At 45.1% G+C, this 19,521-nt stretch overlaps 1 protein-coding gene across 1 annotated transcript in view; it reads right to left on the bottom strand.

The window, feature by feature from the left end:
- The window catches only part of MAN2B1 (mannosidase alpha class 2B member 1), a 271,321-nt gene that overhangs the window by 158,556 nt on the left and 93,244 nt on the right, over nucleotides 1–19,521 (bottom strand). The window contains exons 18-19 of the mRNA XM_069230399.1: nucleotides 17,454–17,555; nucleotides 16,464–16,551 (exon numbers count right to left, since the gene is read on the bottom strand). Coding sequence (XP_069086500.1) covers nucleotides 16,464–16,551; nucleotides 17,454–17,555 — 190 coding nt within the window. The remainder of the gene's footprint in view (nucleotides 1–16,463; nucleotides 16,552–17,453; nucleotides 17,556–19,521) is intronic.

Genomic DNA, 19,521 nt, shown 5'->3' with positions numbered 1-19,521 from the left:
TAACATATAGTAATTTTCATTACTATACTTTGATCCAAAGGCTGCTGCGCACAGCCTTTGGCCATGCACAGCAGGGGTTGGCCACAGGGTCTGGCCTATGGCCAGGCCCTGATGCCAACACCCTATAAGCACCCAGCCTTGCACTGTGCTCAGCCTTTGCCGGCGCGCAGCAGGGATTGCCCGCAAGGCCTGGCCTGCAGCCAGTTCCTGCAACCACCCAGCCCTACTGTACTCTACACACAGCCCGTTGGCAGTGCACAATGGGAGCAGGCCGCAGCCCATCTCCCTGGGTGTGAGTGTAGGTGAAAGAGGGTTATCTGGGGGTGAAGTGGCTTTAAGAGTCTCTGGGTGTGAGAGTGCATGCATCAGTGTCTTAGTGGGTGCGTCAGATCTGTGAGTGGGTGTATGAGGCAGTCAGTGGGGCTGGGAGTGAGAGAAAGATTGAACGAAAGAGTGAGAGGGATAGAGAGTTTATTTTAAGCTTTGATGGATGATACATTTAGAATGAGATTTTTCTGCACAAATTAAAAAGAAAAACGTATTTATCAATTAAAAAGAGTAAGAACACCTTTCAGTATGAGCCTTAAACATGTGAATAAAAAATATATATATATAATATATATATATATATATATATACAAAAAACAACAGATGTCAGTCCTATGCTTAAAGATTTTGCTGTACAAATGGCGAAAGACTGTCACTATCTAGCTCGGCGAGGATAGCACTGTGCTAATCGTATGCTTAAAAACTTTGCTAGATAAGCAGACATTTGAGGTGAGCAAATTTAGAGTGTCGTTGGTGTTGCAGAGTGCTCCTTACTAGAGCAGCTCTCCACCTAAAATTGGGAACTTCCCAGAGTTCTGTTGTTTTTTGCATAATTTATGCGTCACTCTAACCCTGAAAGGGCCTTGGTTTGATAGATATATATATATATATATAACCAGGGACATGCATGGATTTGAACACTCAGTGTGAAGGTCTGCACCCTTCAAGCTTGAGCTGTTTTTTTTTTTCCTTTCTTCATTTTTTTGGGCTATCTGGGACTGGGGGAGCCTCAAGCCAAGCCACAACACACAGCTATGTCCCGGGGGTGGGCACCCTAGGAGACAGCAGGAGCTGGCCCTTGGGAGGTGGGGGTCTGCTCCCCAGGGCCATCAGTGGCTCCTCAAGGATGGAGTCACGAGACCCTCCCCCCTCCCCCCTCCACAACATGCATAGCCCCAGGAAGTTGGTGGTCCCTGGGGCTATGTGGGGAGGGGTCTGAAATATTCTACTATTTGCCCCAGGGAGGTGGTGGTCCAGCCATAGATCCTACCCCACATTATAAAAGCATTTTGCCCTGGGAAAGTGTTGGTCTCCGGGCTGCTGGGGGGCCTGCGTGCCCCGCACATATTTGAGTAACCATCCTTATGAAAAACAAAACACCGCCCCCGTAAAAACAAGAGCGGGATCCCGTGCTTTTTTTAAATAAATAATTTAAACTGCAGATTTGCCACCTCGTCCCGCATCCGCGGTAGAAATAGAAAAATAAAATTTGCTTTTTAGGCCTGGGAAGGTGGGGGGGTTGTCCCTTTGGGACCCCAGCAACAGAGCTAAGAGGTCAGGGTGTTCATCACACCCTGGTCCCTTTTATTAGGTCGAACGCGCAAGTGCTCTGACCTGCTGTAATCTATTTGTGAGATTTTAACAACTCACTATCATTCGTTCCTGGGCTTGCCTTTTAAAAATCTTTTGATATCATTGGTAAATGCTTTACATTTGTCCCTCCTTCAGCAGTTTGGTTCCTGCCTTTGACATCAACCCTGTAACATGGATAATTGTACGATTGCCGATAAGATTGACTGCGAGGAACTTTTTTCTTTTTGTGTCTCTTTTGTGCTCATGCTCCTGGCGGCAGGTCGCTTTGAATCAGCTTGCTTATGTCAACTTTTACTTTTCATTTTCAATTCAAATGGCAAGAAAAGTCCAGTTAGGAATTTACGTTAACAGCTCTAAGTTAAGCAAACACGAGACCCATTGCATTGCAAATGCTTGTTTATTTATTTCTTTATTTCTAGGGCTCGGCTGAAGCAGAGTCCCAACATGGCTGCCAACACTTCCTTGTGAAAAGTGTTGGCAGCCAATCTGATCTCAACACGAGATCAGGAGAACATATATGTTACTTACCCAGTACACATCTGTTTGTGGCATGTAGTGCTGTAGATTCACATGTTTTGCATAAGTCCGCCACCTAGTGTTGGGTTCGGCGTGCTACAAGTTGTTTTTCTTTGAAGAAAATTTGAGTCACGAGATCGAGTGACTCCTCCTCTCGGTGATAGTGCGCATGAGCATCAAGAACTTTATTAGATTGTTTTCCCGCAGGATCATTGTACCATTGTGGACATGCCCACGTGGGAGCTATGAGTATCATGGTGAGTGAGGTTTGTTTCATCTTTTTGATCAGAAATGGATATAGTGGGAGAGGTAGAAAAGCGTAAGCAAATATCCCTGACCAATTCATTCACAGAGCATTGCCATTGGATTGAGGGTGTGGGTACCTGGATGTAAAGCTTTGGCATTTTGTGTTTTCTTTTGTGGTGAAAATGTCTATTTCTGGTGTTCCCTACATTCAGAAGTTTTGTTGAATCACCTGTGGGTGAATCACCCGTTCATGCGTCCTGCTTAAGAGGTCCGCTAGTTGATTGTGTATCCCTGCGATATACTCTGCCACTAACTGAATGAGATTGTGAATTGTCCATTTCCAAATGGTCTGTGCTAGAAGGGAGAATTGTGAAGAATGTGTTCCCCCCCCCGTTCTTGCATATAATACATTGTGGTCATATTTTCTGTCCTTATCAATACTATTGTGTATTGTGACTGGAGTCTGAAAAGCTTCGAGTGCTAGAAATAGTGCTAGTAATTCCAAGTGGTTTATGTGATAAATTTGTTGAATTGAGTCCCATTACCCCTAAATAACTTGTAACACTCCAAGACCAACACTAGGTGGCAGGACCTATGCATAGCATGTGTATCTGCAGCACTACATGCCACAAACAAATGTATACTGGGTAAGTGACATTTTCTGTTCAATGGCATGTGTAGCTGCAGATACACATGCTATGCATAGACTACAAAGCCGTTTTCCTCCCATAAGCGGTGGTCAGCCTGTAGGAGTTGAAGTTGTTTGAAATAGTGTTCTTAGTACAGCCTGTCCTACTTTGGCTTGTTGTGTTGCTAACACATCTACACAGTAATTCTTGGTAAATGTATGGGGTGTTAACCAAGTGGCTGCTTTACAGATTTCTGTCATTGGTATTATTTCCTAGAAATGCCTTTCTTCCTGGTGGAGTGTGCTGTGGTGTTACTAATAGCTTGTCTTTTAGCTTTTAGGTAACAGGTTTGGATGTACTTTACTATCCATCTGGCTATGCCTTGTTTTGAAATAGGATTACCAGTATGGGGTTTTTGGAATGAGACAAATAACTGTTTAATTTTCTAAATGACTTTGTTCTGTCAATGTAATACATTAAAGCTCTTTTAATGTCTAATGTATGGAGCGCTCTTTCTGCTACTGAGTCTGGCTGTGGGAAGATGACTGGAAGTTCCACTGTTTGATTTATATGAAACAGTGAGATGACTTTAGGTAGGAATTTTGGGTTTGTACGAAGTACAACTATGTTTGTCTACTTGTAAAGGGTTGTTCAATAGTGAATGCTTGTATTTCACGAACTCTTTGTAATGAAGTGATTGCAACGAGGAATGCTACTTTCCACATTAGATATTGAATCTGACACGAGTGCATAGGTTCAAACAGTGGACCCCATGAGCCGTGTAAGTACAATATTGAGATTCCATCTGTTGTAAGAATGGCGTGAGGCACAGGGTCCTGAAATGGCTGCCCTTTGTTTAAATTTGTGAAATTCTACCACTGAAGCGAGATGTGTGTTTGGCGGTTGTAGGAAAATGGCTCCCTGTTAGTTATTCCACACTTTTTGCCTCATACTGATGCTAACTTGACTGAGAAGGCACCCCTCACTTAACACATGCACACTGCCATTGTAGATTGTGTTGGTGGGGAGAAAATGCAAAGTCGATATGGCCTCCCCCTCAGGATGCCATGCCCACAAAACACTGCCTGTGGCATAGGTAAGTCACCCCTCTAGCAGGCCTTACAGCCCTAAGGCAGGGTGCACTATACCACAGGTGAAGGCATATCTGCATGAGCAATATTCCCCTACAGTGTCTAGGTCTATTCTTAGACATTGTAATTACAGTGTGGCCATATTAAGTATATGGTCTGGGAGTTTGTCAAAAACGAACTCCAAAGCTCCATAATGGCTACACCAAATACTGGTTAGTTTGGTATAAAACTTTTCAGAATAATAAACCCACACTGATGCCAGTGTTGGATTTATTAAAAAAATGCACACAGAGGGCATCTTAGAGATGCCCCCTGTATTTTACCCAATCCTTCAGTGTAGGAATGACTGGTCTGTGCCAGCCTGCTGCTGAGAGACGAGTTTCTGACCCCCTGGGGCGAGAGCCTTTGTGCTCTCTGAGGCCAGAAACAAAGCATTCTCTGGGTGGAAGTGCTTCACACCTCCCCCCTGCAGGAACTGTAACACCTAGCAGTGAGCCTCAAAGGCTCAGGCTTCATGTTACAATGCCCCAGGGCACTCCAGCTGGTGGAGATGCCCTCCCCCTGCACACAGCCCCCACTTTTGGCAGCAAGTCCAGGGGAGATAATGAGAAAAACAAGGAGGAGTCACCCACCAGTCAGGACAGCCTCTAAGTTGTCCTGAGCGGAGGTGACCCCTGCCTTTAGAAATCCTTCATCTCAATTTTGGAGGATTCCCCCAATAGGAATAGAGATGTGCCCCCCTCCCCTCAGGGAGGAGGCACAAGGAGGGTGTAGCCACCCTCAAGGACAGTCACCATTGGCTACTGCCCTCCCAGACCTAAACAGACCCCTAAATTCAGTATTTAGGGGCACCCCAGAACCTAGAAAACCTGCAACCTGAAGAAACAAGAAGGACTGCTGACCTACAAGCCTGCAGAGAGGGAGGAAGACGACAACTGCTTTGGCCCCAGCCCTACCGGCCTGTCTTCAACTTCGAAAACCTGCACCAGCGACGCATCCGACAGGGACCAGCGACCTCTGAAGCCTCAGAGGACTCCCCTGGACTAAAGAGCCAAGTAACTCCCGTGAACAGCATCCCTGTTCAATACCAGCTACTTCTTTGCAACAAAGAAGCAACTTTCAAAGACTGCACGTTTCCCGCCAGAAGTGTGAGACTTCACACTCTGCACCGGACGCCCCCAGAGAACAAACACCACAGGGAGGACTCCCCAGCGACTGCGAGCAAGCCCGTGATTAACCAGAGATGACCCCCCCCCCCCCCCGAGACCCCCACAGCGACACCTGCAGAGAGAATCCAGAGGCTCCCCCTGACCGCGACTGCCTGTAACAAGGGACCCTGACGCCTGGACTCGAAAAGACTTCTTAAAAAAAAAAAAAAATTGTAACACCAAGCCCAACACTAGATGGCAGGACCTATGCATATCATGTGTGTCTGCAGCTACACATGCCATCGATCATTATTATATATATATATATATATATATATATATATATATATATATATATATATATATATATATATATATATATATATATATATATATATATATATATATATCCTCCAACACTCCTCCAAATCACAGGAGACCCAGGACACCTCCAAGGTGCAAATAATTTGTGTGCTGAAATAAATTGATTTGCACCTTGGAGGTGTCCTGGGTCTCCTGTGATTTGGAGGAGTGTTGGAGGATTTATTAGGGCCTCTCGGAGCCCACCCAGGACCGCTGTGTGGTGTTCCTGCAGTCCGAGTGTTTTATGTGAATTAAATATATATATATATATATATATATATATATATATATATATATATATATATAAAAAATATAGATCGATGGCATGTGTAGTTGCAGATACACATGCTGTGCACATCCCGCCATCTAGTGCTGGGCTCGGAGTGTTACAAGTTGTTTTTCTTCGAAGAAGTCTTTTTGAGTCACGAGATCGAGGGACTCCTCACCTTTCGGCTCCATTGCGCATGGGCGTCGACTCCATCTTAGATTGTTTTTTTTCCGCCATCGGGTTCGGACGTGTTCCTTTTCGCTCCGTGTTTCGGGTCGGAAAGTTAGTTAGAATCTCGGAAAAATCGTCAGTATTGTTTGCGTTCGGTATCAGGTTAGTTACAACAGATCGACACCGACTTTAGAAGAGCTCCGGTGGCCCTTCGGGGTTTTTTCGATCCCCCGTCAGGGCCAGGTTGGCCCGGCCACGTGTCTCTTCAAGGCTGATGGAACGGACCCCATTCCGATTCTGCCCAAAATGTCACAACAAGTATCCGTATACAGATCAGCATCTGGTCTGTAACTTGTGTTTGTCTCCAGAGCACAAGGAAGATACTTGTGAAGCCTGTCGAGCGTTTCAGTCGAGGAAGACATTAAGAGACCAAAGAGCGAGAAGACTGCAGATGGCGTCGGCGCCAACAGGACAAGGGCGTTTCGAGGAGGAAGAAGAAACCTTCTCCATTCAGGAGTCTGACTCAGACGAGCTTGAGCCCGAAGAAACGCCGAAAACCGTGAGTAAGACGTCGAAACATAAAACTCACGAGAAGACCGGAAAAGGCCCAGGGGACGCCACCGCCAACAGGCCATGGCTTAACCCAAAAAATAGGTGACCGATCATCGGCACCGAAAAAGGGCACGCTTGTGTCGAAGTCATCCGACTCCAGTCGAGATACCGGCACACAGCAATCTCGGACCCGAGACAGCGGCTCCGAGCAAGTTCGGCACCGAGACCGTGGCACCGAAATGGGTCGGCACGAGACACCACGACGCCGAAAGTAAAGAAGTAAAGAAGGTTTCGTCAGAGCCCAAAAAGGTGACCGAAAAGGTTTCGATTCCGAAACACCCAGCCTCGGAACCGAAAACAGGTTCCTACACAGAGGAACAGGGGTTGTCCTCCCAAATGCAAGGACATAAGTTCGGACAAGAACTTGAATCAATGGAGCCAGACTACACTCAAAGGAGGCTCCACATTCAAAAGGACACAGGGAAGATAAGCACTCTTCCCCCAATTAAAATGAAAAGAAGGCTTGCCTTTCAAGAAAAAGGACAAGCAGCCACAGGCAAAGGTGGCAAAAGAAACAACTCCGCCACCATCTCCACCACCATCAATGCACACATCACCGGTAGCCACTCCACCATTGATGCAATCCCAGACTCATACTGCAATGAGTCAAGATGATCCCGATGCATGGGACCTTTATGATGCCCTGGTATCAGATAACAGCCCAGACTGTTACCCTGCGAGACCGTCGCCACCTGAAGACAGTACATCCTACACGCAGGTGGTCTCAAGGGCAGCTGCTTTTCATAACGTCACCTTGCATGCAGAACCGATTGAGGATGACTTTTTGTTTAATACACTATCCTCTACTCATAGCCAATACCAAGGCTTACCTATGCTCCCTGGAATGCTAAAACACTCCAAACAAGTATTTCAGGATCCTGTTAGAGGCAGGGCAATAACTCGAAGGGTGGAGAAAAAGTACAAGCCACCGCCAACGGACCCTGTTTATATTACGCAGCAGTTAACACCAGACTCTGTGGTTGTTGGGGCAGCTCGCAAGAGAGCAAACTCTCCCACCTCGGGAGACGCTCCACCTCCAGACAAGGAGAGTCGCAAATTCGACGCTGCGGGGAAAAGGGTTGCAGCACAAGCAGCAAACCAATGGCGCATTGCCAACTCACAAGCACTTCTGGCAAGATATGATAGAGCTCATTGGGACGAAATGCAGCATTTCATAGAACACTTACCCAAAGAGTTCCAGAAAAGGGAACAAGTGGTGGAGGAAGGACAAAGTATCTCAAATAATCAGATACGGTCAGCAATGGATGCAGCAGATACAGCTGCAAGGACTGTAAATACTGCAGTAACAATAAGGAGACACGCATGGTTGCGTATGTCAGGATTCAAGCCGGAAATACAACAAGCCGTGCTGAATATGCCTTTTAATGAACAGCAGTTGTTTGGGCCGGAGGTGGACACTGCTATCGAGAAACTTAAAAAAGACACTGATAAGGTAAAAGCCATGGGCGCACTCTACTCCCCACAGAGCAGAGGCACATTTCGCAAGACACAATTTAGGGAGGGGAAGCGAGGTCAACCCACAGAAGCCACAACCTCACAAGCAAGACCCACTTATCAAAGCCAATATCAGCGTGGACGTTTTCGTGGGCAATATAGAGGGGGACAATTCCAAAAAAAGAGGGAAGTTCCAAAGTCCCAAAACTCCTCAAAGCAAGCAGTGACTTCCACGTCACAAATCCCCAACACATAACACCTGTGGGGGGAGACTAACCAAGTTTTACAAACATTGGGAGGAAATAACAACAAACACTTGGGTCCTAGCAATTATCCAGCATGGTTATTGCATAGAATTTCTCAAATTCCCTCCAAAAATCCCACCGAAAACACACAATGTCAAAAGAACATATGGAGGTCCAAGCGTTGCTACAAAAAGGAGCAATAGAATTAGTACCAATTCAACAGAAAGGAATAGGAGTTTACTCTCTGTACTTTCTCATACCCAAAAAGGACAAGACTCTAAGACCTATATTAGATCTCAGAACATTAAATACCGACATCAAATCAGAGCACTTTCACATGGTGACATTACAGGACGTAATCCCACTGCTCAAACAACAAGACTACATGACAACACTAGACCTAATCAATCAATCAATCATAGTATTTATAAAGCGCGCTATGTACCCGTCAGGATTTCGAGGTGCTGGGGGGGGGGGGGGGGGGAGGAGAGTGCTGCTGGTTTATCGGTCGAAGAGCCAGGTCTTGAGGAGCCTTCTGAATGCGAGGAGGTCCTGGGTCTGGCGAAGGGATGTGGGGAGAGAGTTCCAGGTCTTGGCGGCGAGGAAGGAGAAGGATCTGCCGCCGGATGTCTTGCGCTGGATTCGGGGTACGATGGCGAGGGCGAGGTTGGCGGATCGGAGTTGACGTGTTGGGGTGTAGAAGTGAAGTCTGGTGTTGAGGTAGGAGGGTCCGGTGTTGTGAAGTGCCTTGTGAGCGTGGGTCAGGAGTTTGAAGGTGATCCTCTTGTCTACCGGGAGCCAGTGGAGTTCCTTTAGGTGAGGGGAGATGTGACTTCGGCGGGGTATGTTGAGGATCAGTCGGGCGGAGGCATTTTGGATACGTTGGAGGCGTTTGATGTCTTTGGTTGGGATGCCTGTGTAGAGTGCGTTGCCGTAGTCAAGTCTGCTGCTGACGAGGGCCTGGGTCACCGTCTTTCTGGTTTCTGTTGGAATCCACTTGAAAATTCTGCGGAGCATTCGGAGGGTGTTGAAACAGGAGGAGGAGACGGCGCTGACCTGTTTGGACATGGTGAGGGCGGAGTCCAGGATGAAGCCGAGGTTTCTTGCGTGGCTGGCAGGGGTGGGTGGGGGTCCGAGGACGGAGGGCCACCATGAGTCGTTCCAGGCCGAGGGGGTGCGTCCGAGGATGAGGACTTCCGTCTTGTCGGAGTTGAGTTTCAGGCGACTGTTGTTCATCCAATCGGCGATAGATTTTAGTCCCTCGTGGAGGTTTGTTTTGGCGGTGAGCGGGTCTTTGGTCAGGGAGAGGACGAGCTGGGTATCGTCGGCGTAGGAGATGATGCTGAGATGATGTTGGCGGGCCAGTTGAGCGAGGGGGGCCATGTAGACGTTGAACAACGTGGGGCTGAGGGAGGATCCTTGGGGGACGCCGCAGATGAGGTTGGTGGCTTTGGAGCGGAAAGGGGAGAGACGGACTCTCTGCGTTCTGTCGGAGAGGAAGGATGAGATCCAGTGGAGGGCTTTATCTTGGATGCCGGCTTCCTGGAGGCGGGTCAGTAGGGTGCGGTGGCAGACGGTGTCAAAAGCGGCTGATAGGTCGAGGAGGATGAGGGCTGAGGTTTCGCCGTTGTCCATTTGATGTCTGATGTCATCTGTGGCGGCGAGGAGGGCGGTCTCAGTGCTGTGGTTTCGTCTGAATCCGGATTGTGAGGGGTCCAGGATGGAATTGTCTTCGAGGAAGTGGGTGAGCTGAGTGTTGACGATCTTCGATGACTTTTGCTGGAAAAGGGAGGAGAGAGATCGGACGGAAGTTTTTGAGGTCGTTGGGGTCAGCCTTGGGTTTTTTGAGGAGGGGTTGGATTTCTGCGTGTTTCCAGCTGTCCGGGAAGGTGGCAGAAGTGAAGGAGAGGTTGATGATCTTGCGGAGTTCGGGGGCGATGGTGGCGTTTGCTGAGTTGAAAACATGGTGGGGGCAGGGGTCCGTGGGGGAGCCTGAGTGGATGGTGTTCATGGTTGCTATGGTTACTGCCTCGTCCACGTGGGTCCAGGCGGTGAGGCGGCAGTCGCGGGAGGAGACGTCGGGGGTGGGGTCTGGCGGTGGACCGGTGATGAAGCGGTCGTGGATGGTGGTGATTTTCTGGTGGAAGAAGGTGGAGAGGTCGTCGCAGAGTTTCTGGGAGGGCGGGATGTCGTTGGAGTTGGCTTTCGGATTGGAGAGTTCCTTCACGATGCCGAATAGTTCTTTGCAATCGTGGGCGTTGTTGTTGATGCGTTCGGTGAAGTGGGCGCGCTTGGCGGTGCGGATCCGTTGGTGGTGTTCGCGGTTGGCGTTTTTGAGGGCGGCGAGGTTGTCGGGTGTGCGTTCTTGGATCCATTTCTTTTTGAGTTTCTGGCAGTTGCTTTTGGAGGTGGTGAGATCGTCTGTGAACCAGGCTGGTTTTCTCTTTCCTTGGGTGGTGGTGGGTTTCTTGAGAGGGGCAAGGGTGTTGGCGCAGTCGAGGATCCATTGATGGAGGTTGATGGCGGCTGTGCTCGGGTCGATTGCGTCGGGTGGAAGGTTGTTGACGAGGGTGTTGGTCAGTTGTTCTTGGGTGATTTTGCCCCAGCGGCGGTGGGGAGGTAGCTGGATGCGGTGTTGCTCTGTGGTTTTCTTATAGGTGAAGTGGACACAGTGATGGTCAGTCCAGTGGAGTTCGGAGGTGTGGCTGAAGGAAATGTGGTTGCTAGAGGTGAAGAGGGGGTCAAGGGTGTGTCCGGCGATGTGGGTAGGTGTGTTGACTAGCTGGCGGAGACCGAGGTTGAGGAGGTTGGAGGTCAGTGACGCGGTGTTGACGTCGTTGGCATTTTCCAGATGGTAGTTCAGATCTCCCAGGAGGATGTAATCCGGGGAAGCGAGGGCGTGGGTGCTTGCAAGGTCGGCGATGGTGTCGTTGAAGGGGGGTCTTGGTCCTGGAGGGCGGTAAATGAGGGTTCCTCTGAGTTCCTAAAGGATGCATATTTCCATATAGCGATACATCCTTCACACAGAAAGTACTTAAGGTTTGTATTCCAAAGGGTACATTACCAATTCAAGGTGTTGCCATTCGGAACAACAACTGCGCCAAGAGTTTTTACAAAATGCCTGGCAGTCGTAGCTGCACATATCAGAAGGCAGCAAATACATGTGTTCCCGTACCTGGACAATTGGTTAATCAAAACCAACACGCTAGAACGGTGTTCACAACACACAAAGTATGTCATAGAAACCCTCCACAAACTAGGTTTCTCAATCAACTACACAAAGTCACACCTTCAGCCGTGTCAAACACAGCAATACTTAGGGGCGACAATCAACACAGCAAAAGGGATTGCCACTCCAAGCCCACAAAGGGTACAGGCATTTCACAATGTAATAAAGGCCATGCATCCAAAACAAAGAATACAAGTCAAAATGGTGACGAAACTCCTAGGCATGATGTCCTCATGCATAGCCATTGTCCCAAACGCAAGGTTGCACATGTGGCCCTTACAACAGTGCCTAGCATCACAATGGTCACAGGCACAGGGTCAACTTCTAGATCTAGTGTTGCTAGACCGCCAAACATACACCTCGCTTCAATGGTGGCCCTAGTGCCACAATATGCAATAACAACAGATGCCTCCATGATAGGGTGGGGAGCACACCTCAATCAACACAGCATCCAGGGACAATGGGACACTCCGCAAAAACAGTTTCACATAAATCACTTAGAACTACTGGCAGTATTTCTAGCGCTAAAGGCATTTCAACCCATAATAAGCCACAAACACATTCTTGTCAAAACAGACAACATGACAACCATGTATTACCTAAACAAACAGGGAGGGACACACTCAACACAGTTGTGTCTCCTGGCACAGAAAATATGGCATTGGGCGATTCACAACCACATTCGCCTAATAGCACAATTTATTCCAGGGATTCAGAATCAGTTAGCAGACAATCTCTCTCGGGATCACCAACAGATCCACGAATGGGAGATTCACCCCCAAATACTGAACACTTACTTCCAAAGTTGGGGAACACCACAAATAGATCTATTTGCAACAAAGGAAAACGCAAAATGCCGAAACTTCGCATCCAGGTACCCACAAGATCAGTCTCAGGGCAATGAGTTATGGATGAGTTGGTCAGTGATATTTGCATACGCTTTTCCCCCTCTCCCACTCCTTCCATATCTGATAAACAGGTTGAGTCAAAACAAACTCAAACTCATACTAATAGCGCCAACATGGGCAAGACAACCTTGGTACACAACACTACTAGACCTCTCAGTAGTGCCTCATGTCAAACTACCAAACAGACCAGATCTGTTAACTCAACACAAACAGATCAGACACTCAAATCCAGCATCGCTGAATCTAGCAATTTGGCTCCTGAAGTCCTAGAGTTCGGACACTTACACCTTACACAAGAATGTATGGAAGTCATAAAACAAGCTAGGAAACCTACCACTAGACATTGCTATGCAAATAAGTGGAAAAGATTTGTTTATTACTGCCATAATAATCAAATTCAACCCTTACACGCATCTGGCAAAGACATCGTAAGATACTTACTACATTTGCAAAAGTCAAAGCTAGCTTTTTCTTCCATTAAGATACATCTTACCGCAATTTCAGCTTACCTGCAAATTACGCACTCAACTTCATTATTTAGGATACCAGTCATAAAAGCGTTCATGGAAGGCCTAAAGAGAATTATACCACCAAGAACACCACCAGTTCCTTCATGGAACCTCAACATTGTCTTAACACAACTCATGGGTCCACCTTTTGAGCCCATGCACTCTTGTGAAATGCAATACTTAACATGGAAAGTTGCATTTTTAATTGCCATCACATCTTTAAGAAGAGTAAGTGAAATTCAAGCATTTACCATACAAGAACCATTTATTCAAATACACAAGCATAAAGTACTTCTACGGACAAATCCTAAATTTTTACCAAAAGTCATATCACCGTTCCACTTGAATCAAACAGTAGAATTACCAGTGTTCTTCCCACAGCCAGATTCTGTAGCTGAAAGAGCACTACATACATTAGACATCAAAAGAGCGTTAATGTACTACATTGACAGAACAAAACAAATTTGAAAAACAAAACAATTATTTGTTGCTTTCCAAAAACCTCATGCAGGAAATCCGATTTCCAAACAAGGCATTGCTACATGGATAGTTAAATGCATTCAAACTTGCTATCTCAAAGCAAAAAGAGAACTGCCTATTACACCAAAGGCACACTCGACTAGAAAGAAAGGTGCTACCATGGCCTTTCTAGGAAATATTCCTATGACTGAAATCTGTAAGGCAGCCACATGGTCTACGCCTCATACGTTTACCAAACACTACTGCGTGGATGTGTTAACGGCACAACAAGCCACAGTAGGCCAAGCAGTATTACGAACTTTGTTTCAAACAACTACAACTCCTACAGGCTGAACCACCGCTTTTGGGGAGATAACTGCTTACTAGTCTATGCACAGCATGTGTATCTGCAGCTACACATGCCATCGAACGGAAAATGTCACTTACCCAGTGTACATCTGCGGGGAAAACAATCTAAGATGGAGTCGACACCCATGCGCAATGGAGCCGAAAGGGGAGGAGTCCCTCGATCTCGTGACTCGAAAAGACTTCTTAGAAGAAAAACAACTTGTAACACTCCGAGCCCAACACTAGATGGCGGGATGTGCACAGCATGTGAATCTGCAGCGACTCATGCCACGAACAGATGTACACTAAGCAAGTGACATTTTCTATATATATATATATATATATATATATATATATATAAATTTCACTTACCTAGTGTACATCTGTTCGTGGCATGTGTAGCTGCAGATTCACATGCTATCTAGTGTTGGGCTCGGAGTGTTACAAGTTGTTTTTCTTCGAAGAAGTCTTTTCGGAGTCACTGGACCGAGTGACTCCTTCTCTCTGTTACAGTGCGCATGGGCATCGACTCCATTGTTAGATTGTTTTCTTTCCGCTGTGGGGTTCAGACGCGTTATATGTATATTAAAAAAATAATAAAAAAATAAAAAATAAAAATAATACACACAACTGGCTCATAGAAAAGACCCAAAGGAGCATTCGCAGCCCTTATCTCAAATGTCTTTATCTATTACCAGCATTACATGTTTGGAGACTGCCTTTTTCAAATGCTGGCAACAATTCACACACTTGCCGAGAGTCTTTAAATAATCATCCTTGTTGGTTCAACAATTCACAAGGAAAGCAGACTCCAATCTCACTCATTTTGTCTCAGTTTGAGTGCTGCCACCTCAGTATTTCGATCACATGCTTCTGACTGTTATAGTCATGAGTTATTTCTTGATGAACATTGGGCACACTCAATCTGTTTACAATGCCGTTTTCCTTTTTTGCAAGTGTGAGTCTTTTAAAAATCAATTAAGATCTACCATTCATCTCTGTTGCAACAGTAACAGTTACCTCTAGGCGCTGGATTAAGTAATTCACGCCCGCAATGATTTCACATCCCAATAAGTTTGGCAGATAAACAGTGTCCCACACACTGCAGCGGCTCTGGAAGCATAATTACTTGTCCCACAAATGCAACTCTCCCTGCCAAACTCCTTTGCTTGATGGGTACTTCCTCTTGTGCAAGTGGCATGCACAAATATAATTTAAACAAATAATTCAAAGACCCAAAGGTTTCATCTCAAATGTCTTTAATCCATTACCAGCATGATGCGTTTCTGCAACTGCCTTTTTCAAATGCTGGCAACAATTCACACACTCACTGAGAATCTCTGTCACCCCTAAGATAGGCCTATCAAGCCCTAAAGCAGTATGCTATATATTTAAACGTGGAAGTAGTGCTTTACATGTTCTTACAGTAAAGACCTCAAAATGTTGCTTTTACTGTAGAAAGGCCAGTATACCCACACTGATCTCTCAGCTGTGTTAAATGTTGACTACTAACATTGGTATTTCATAGTATCAAAAGAATTGTTGCATTAAACCCGGGCCGATGTTTAAGTGCAATTTAATTTAACTAGGAGTACAATGCACGTTTTTTTTTTTTTTTTTTTTTAAAGATGGCATTCTGTTGCTAAGGGTTTCCTGTGCATGTTGATGGTTGTTGGTAGCAAGACAGCCTTCTGCCCTCCACCTGCTGATCCAAGCGCTGCCATAGAGAGTTTTTGTTGTAGGTTGATCAAAATAAAGGTTTTCACAAGAGTTATTTTGTGAATTTTGCGTTTCTCTGGGAAGGTCAGACGTCTATCTCCATTTTAAATTGTCAGTTGTTTCATTGGACTATGACCCTCAGGAAATCCCTTTCCTGGTGCCAGTGGTATTCAGTATACTCAAGGAATTGCAACATCTTGGGCAGAGACAGGGAGTGCTTCCCTTCAGGATATTTGTAGAGCAGCTACCTGGCTACTCCCTCCACAATTATTTCACTTTATAAACTGGATATGAGAGATTTGCGAGCATTGGAATCTGGAACTAGTGTTTTAGCTGCTGTTGCATTGCCTGAAGTTCAATTTATTTTATATGTTTACTTAATAAAGGTAGATGTGTTGTAGTACAGCAGTGGTGTAGTATTTCTTCTGGATTATGTTGTTTTACATTGCTTTGGTATAGCCTCATTCATTTAAGGACTAGGACAAGGTAAGGTTTCTTACTTCATTGCTCTAATTATCCTCTCCTTGTCCATTTTCCAATGTTTAATTCCCACCCTCCAACTCGTTTTTACACATATCGGATCGCTAATGTTTTCAGAAAGAGTGACTGAGAAGAAGGTTAAGGATCTAGGTATGGGCAGGGTTGTGAGAGGACTAGAAAGGTGAATGGGATTACATTTTTTAAGCTAAGTCACTTGGAATCTGGAGAGTGTTGCACAGCAGAGCTTTTCTAAAATAAAATGTCACATTTTAGCCGAAAACTGCTATTGAAGAGCAAATCAAGAATTTGTGGTAGGCATGCAGAGGTCGCACAATGGAGCAATGATATTTAAAATAAGAGGGAGATTATATCAGGTAAGCAAGCAAGAGACTGGGGCAAGGGTGAAGGTAAACATGCAGCTCTTACCTTAATGTAGATACGGCTGTTTACAGGATAGTAGTTTCCTGACACTGGCTCAGTCTGATTCAGAGTCCACGTTTCACGGTAATCCACTCTGCAAAAGGCAGCAGGTCAGCCTAAGACACTATGGCTATTGTCAGAAAACATAGCATGCCACCTCATACTTTCAAGCAAGCAGCACAAGTTCTCAGAGGTCAATTCAAGAAAATGTCCTATACTTATGAGCTAGGAAGTACAGTCACTAGACCTCAACATTTATCCTTTTTGAGAGCAATCTCTATGAAAGCAGTTTTTACAAACATGAAACTGCTCCATATCTGGTATGGATCCTTACTTTCAGCTACCTTGCAGCAAGAATATTCAAACTGTGAAAATATATAATAGATCCATGGTGCAAAACCAGCAATGTATTGTGACATCTAATAGTTAAAAGTTATTAATTCAGATGCTTTGTGTACTTACATTCGCTTAGCTGGGAAGACCAAATAGGTGATAAGCGATTAATGCTACTAAATTGCTATGCTCAACAAAGACAGATTCTCAAATCCAAAATGTAATCTACTCCCTGGGATTCTAAAACCTGCTGCAGTCACCAAAGTCCATGCCTAATGTGTTGGTACAGACATAGAAAGAAAAAGGGAAATTGACTTTCTCAAGGATCACACCAAAAAATATATAAGCTTCTACTAAATTCCAGAAGCATGGACCAGACCACAAACTGAATGGTGCCCTGGTGGTTGAATAGTAAATAATTACCAAACTTATCACCTTTGCATTGATTAAAATCCGGAGGCCGCTCTCTCTGGACCTGGTAGTTACCAAACAATCCCTTTCAGCAAGTGCATTAATCAATGAAGCCATCATATTGATTTATTGAGTTCTTTATACAGTTATCAGCTGAGTAATCTTTTGAAGGTGTGGAAGGCATGGCTGTGTGTAAAATCATGCTTAAGGTGGCAGCACTGGGGAAGCAAAGGCAAGGAATGTCCCCGTTACCTCCGCTCAAGGATTTCTCGGCCATTGGAGTCTGTGTAGAAATATCCTTCCGTCTCGAGGTTGGTCTCAAACAAACTAACTACTTCCTTGCCCCACTTGTCACTGTAAATATAAAGAAAGAGAACATTAACAAAAAATGTCTCATTAAGACCAAAACCCTCATACATATATTGGTGTTTTTTGTGTGTGTTGCATCTTATTTAGTGAAAAATGAAGAATCACTACTACAATCACAAGAGCTTTTTAGTCAGAGCTAATGAGGGTGCATATGAAAGTTTAATACTACAAGCTGCAAACTAAGTGTTTCGGGTAATACACGTTTTTATTTGCAACATGTTTTTTTGTAAATCAGCGCCCTCCATAGAAAGGTCCAATCAAAGCAGAGAACAATATTTTAGCACAATTTGATCTACTCGCACCTCTTTGGGAGCATGAGTATCTAAACAGTACTTTTTTGTGACAGTGTGGATCGATATCTATGTCGTGACCTTACATATATCCACTAAAGGAATGCTGCTCAAGACCACCACGGTGGAAACCTTTCTGGCAGCAGAAACTGCCTGTGGCCTACTTTCCAGAGTAAGATTAATCAGTGCATAACACACCTGATGTACTTCACAATCCACCTAGTTATTCTAATTTTCTTGAGAATGTTCAAACATTCTTGATGTAATTGCCAGTATCCACTTCTAAGACGTCAGGAGCTAGAAAGCCAGTTTGAGAGAATATTGACAGCGGTAACAAAATTAGGCCCTTGTGTTGTGTCAGTTAGTACATTCAATTTTGCAGCCTCAAGTGGATGAATGGACATTTTCAACAGTTGTGTGGACTGTGTTTGCTACACATAAAGCCATTGGTGCAAGTCTTGCCTTCCCTATTCCATGCAGAATATGTGGGAGAGCAGGAAAAGCATAAGCAAATGTCCATGACCAATGTATACATAGTGAATTTTTGAAAGACGGATGGCGTGGATACCTAGAGGCGCATCAAGTATTTCCTGGATTCGTTGGCAGTGAACCCAACTATGTTTGGTGTTCCTGCTTGAGAAAATACGTTTAGTAAACCTGTGTCTATAGCCCTTATTCGTGGGGATCCTGGTTGCCACAACTCTTGGATGTCACTACTGAGCACGGTAGAAATCATTCATACACCTGGAAAATGTTCTGCTACACATGGATTTGAGGTTTGTGTGCCCACTCCTAAATCTGTTGAATTAGTGGAGACAGCTGGTAGCGAGCACATTCACCTTTATTTCTGAATATTAAACATTGTGATCATATTGTTTGAAAGAATCAGTACCACCCAGTGAATCTGCTATTGAAAGGCTTTGAGAGCTAGGCATACTTGTGTTTAATATATGAAACTCGTGTTATATTTGACTCGTGAGAATTCCATTTGTTAGTTTCAGTAAGAGAACTCTTCAAACTGAGGGTAGCATTTGTAGCATCTGTTAGTTGTGGTTGCAGGTCTCTTAAGAGATTTTCTTGTAACACCATCTCAACCTCTGCTCCTCAGTGGGCAACAAAAACATTAGGGGCCGGATGTTGCAAAGGGTTTTTCTATTCCGTGTCTTGAGATAGAATTCAGACACTGTTCAGGGTCTTCAAAATATCCAGCTGTTGATGATGGCAATGAGGAGGCTGGTAATTTGTTCCCTACTCGTTACACAGATACTGGCCTATAGTTGGATTTACAGAGTGCCAATGACCTGGATACTTCTCCTGAGACAGCTGTATTTAGTTGTATAGTCTAGCTGCTAGGACACTATACATGTGCCCTTTAGGATCCTGTTGGCTGTTCTAACGAATTTAGGAATCCTTTTCCAAAACATTTCAAGATGGCCTGGATGCTGCCAAGTATGTATTGTGAACAAGTCTGAACACAGACCATGCAGTCTGCATCATTGACAACAGAGTGGTGATCAGGAGTAGTGGTTAGATGTATGCCACTGCATTTGTTTGGTAACATGCAAGCATCCCTGATGGATAAACCATTTGATAGTTTCATGCTTTTGGGAGAAAAAAGCTTTAACTGGATGCTTCAAAGACAGTCATGCTACCGACTGTTC

The sequence above is a fragment of the Pleurodeles waltl genome, chromosome 4_2 (assembly GCF_031143425.1).
Source record: "Pleurodeles waltl isolate 20211129_DDA chromosome 4_2, aPleWal1.hap1.20221129, whole genome shotgun sequence".
Taxonomy (NCBI): Eukaryota; Metazoa; Chordata; class Amphibia; order Caudata; family Salamandridae; genus Pleurodeles; species Pleurodeles waltl.
Note: the sequence above shows the minus strand (reverse complement) of the source record. Positions and strands in the feature narration are given on the sequence as shown.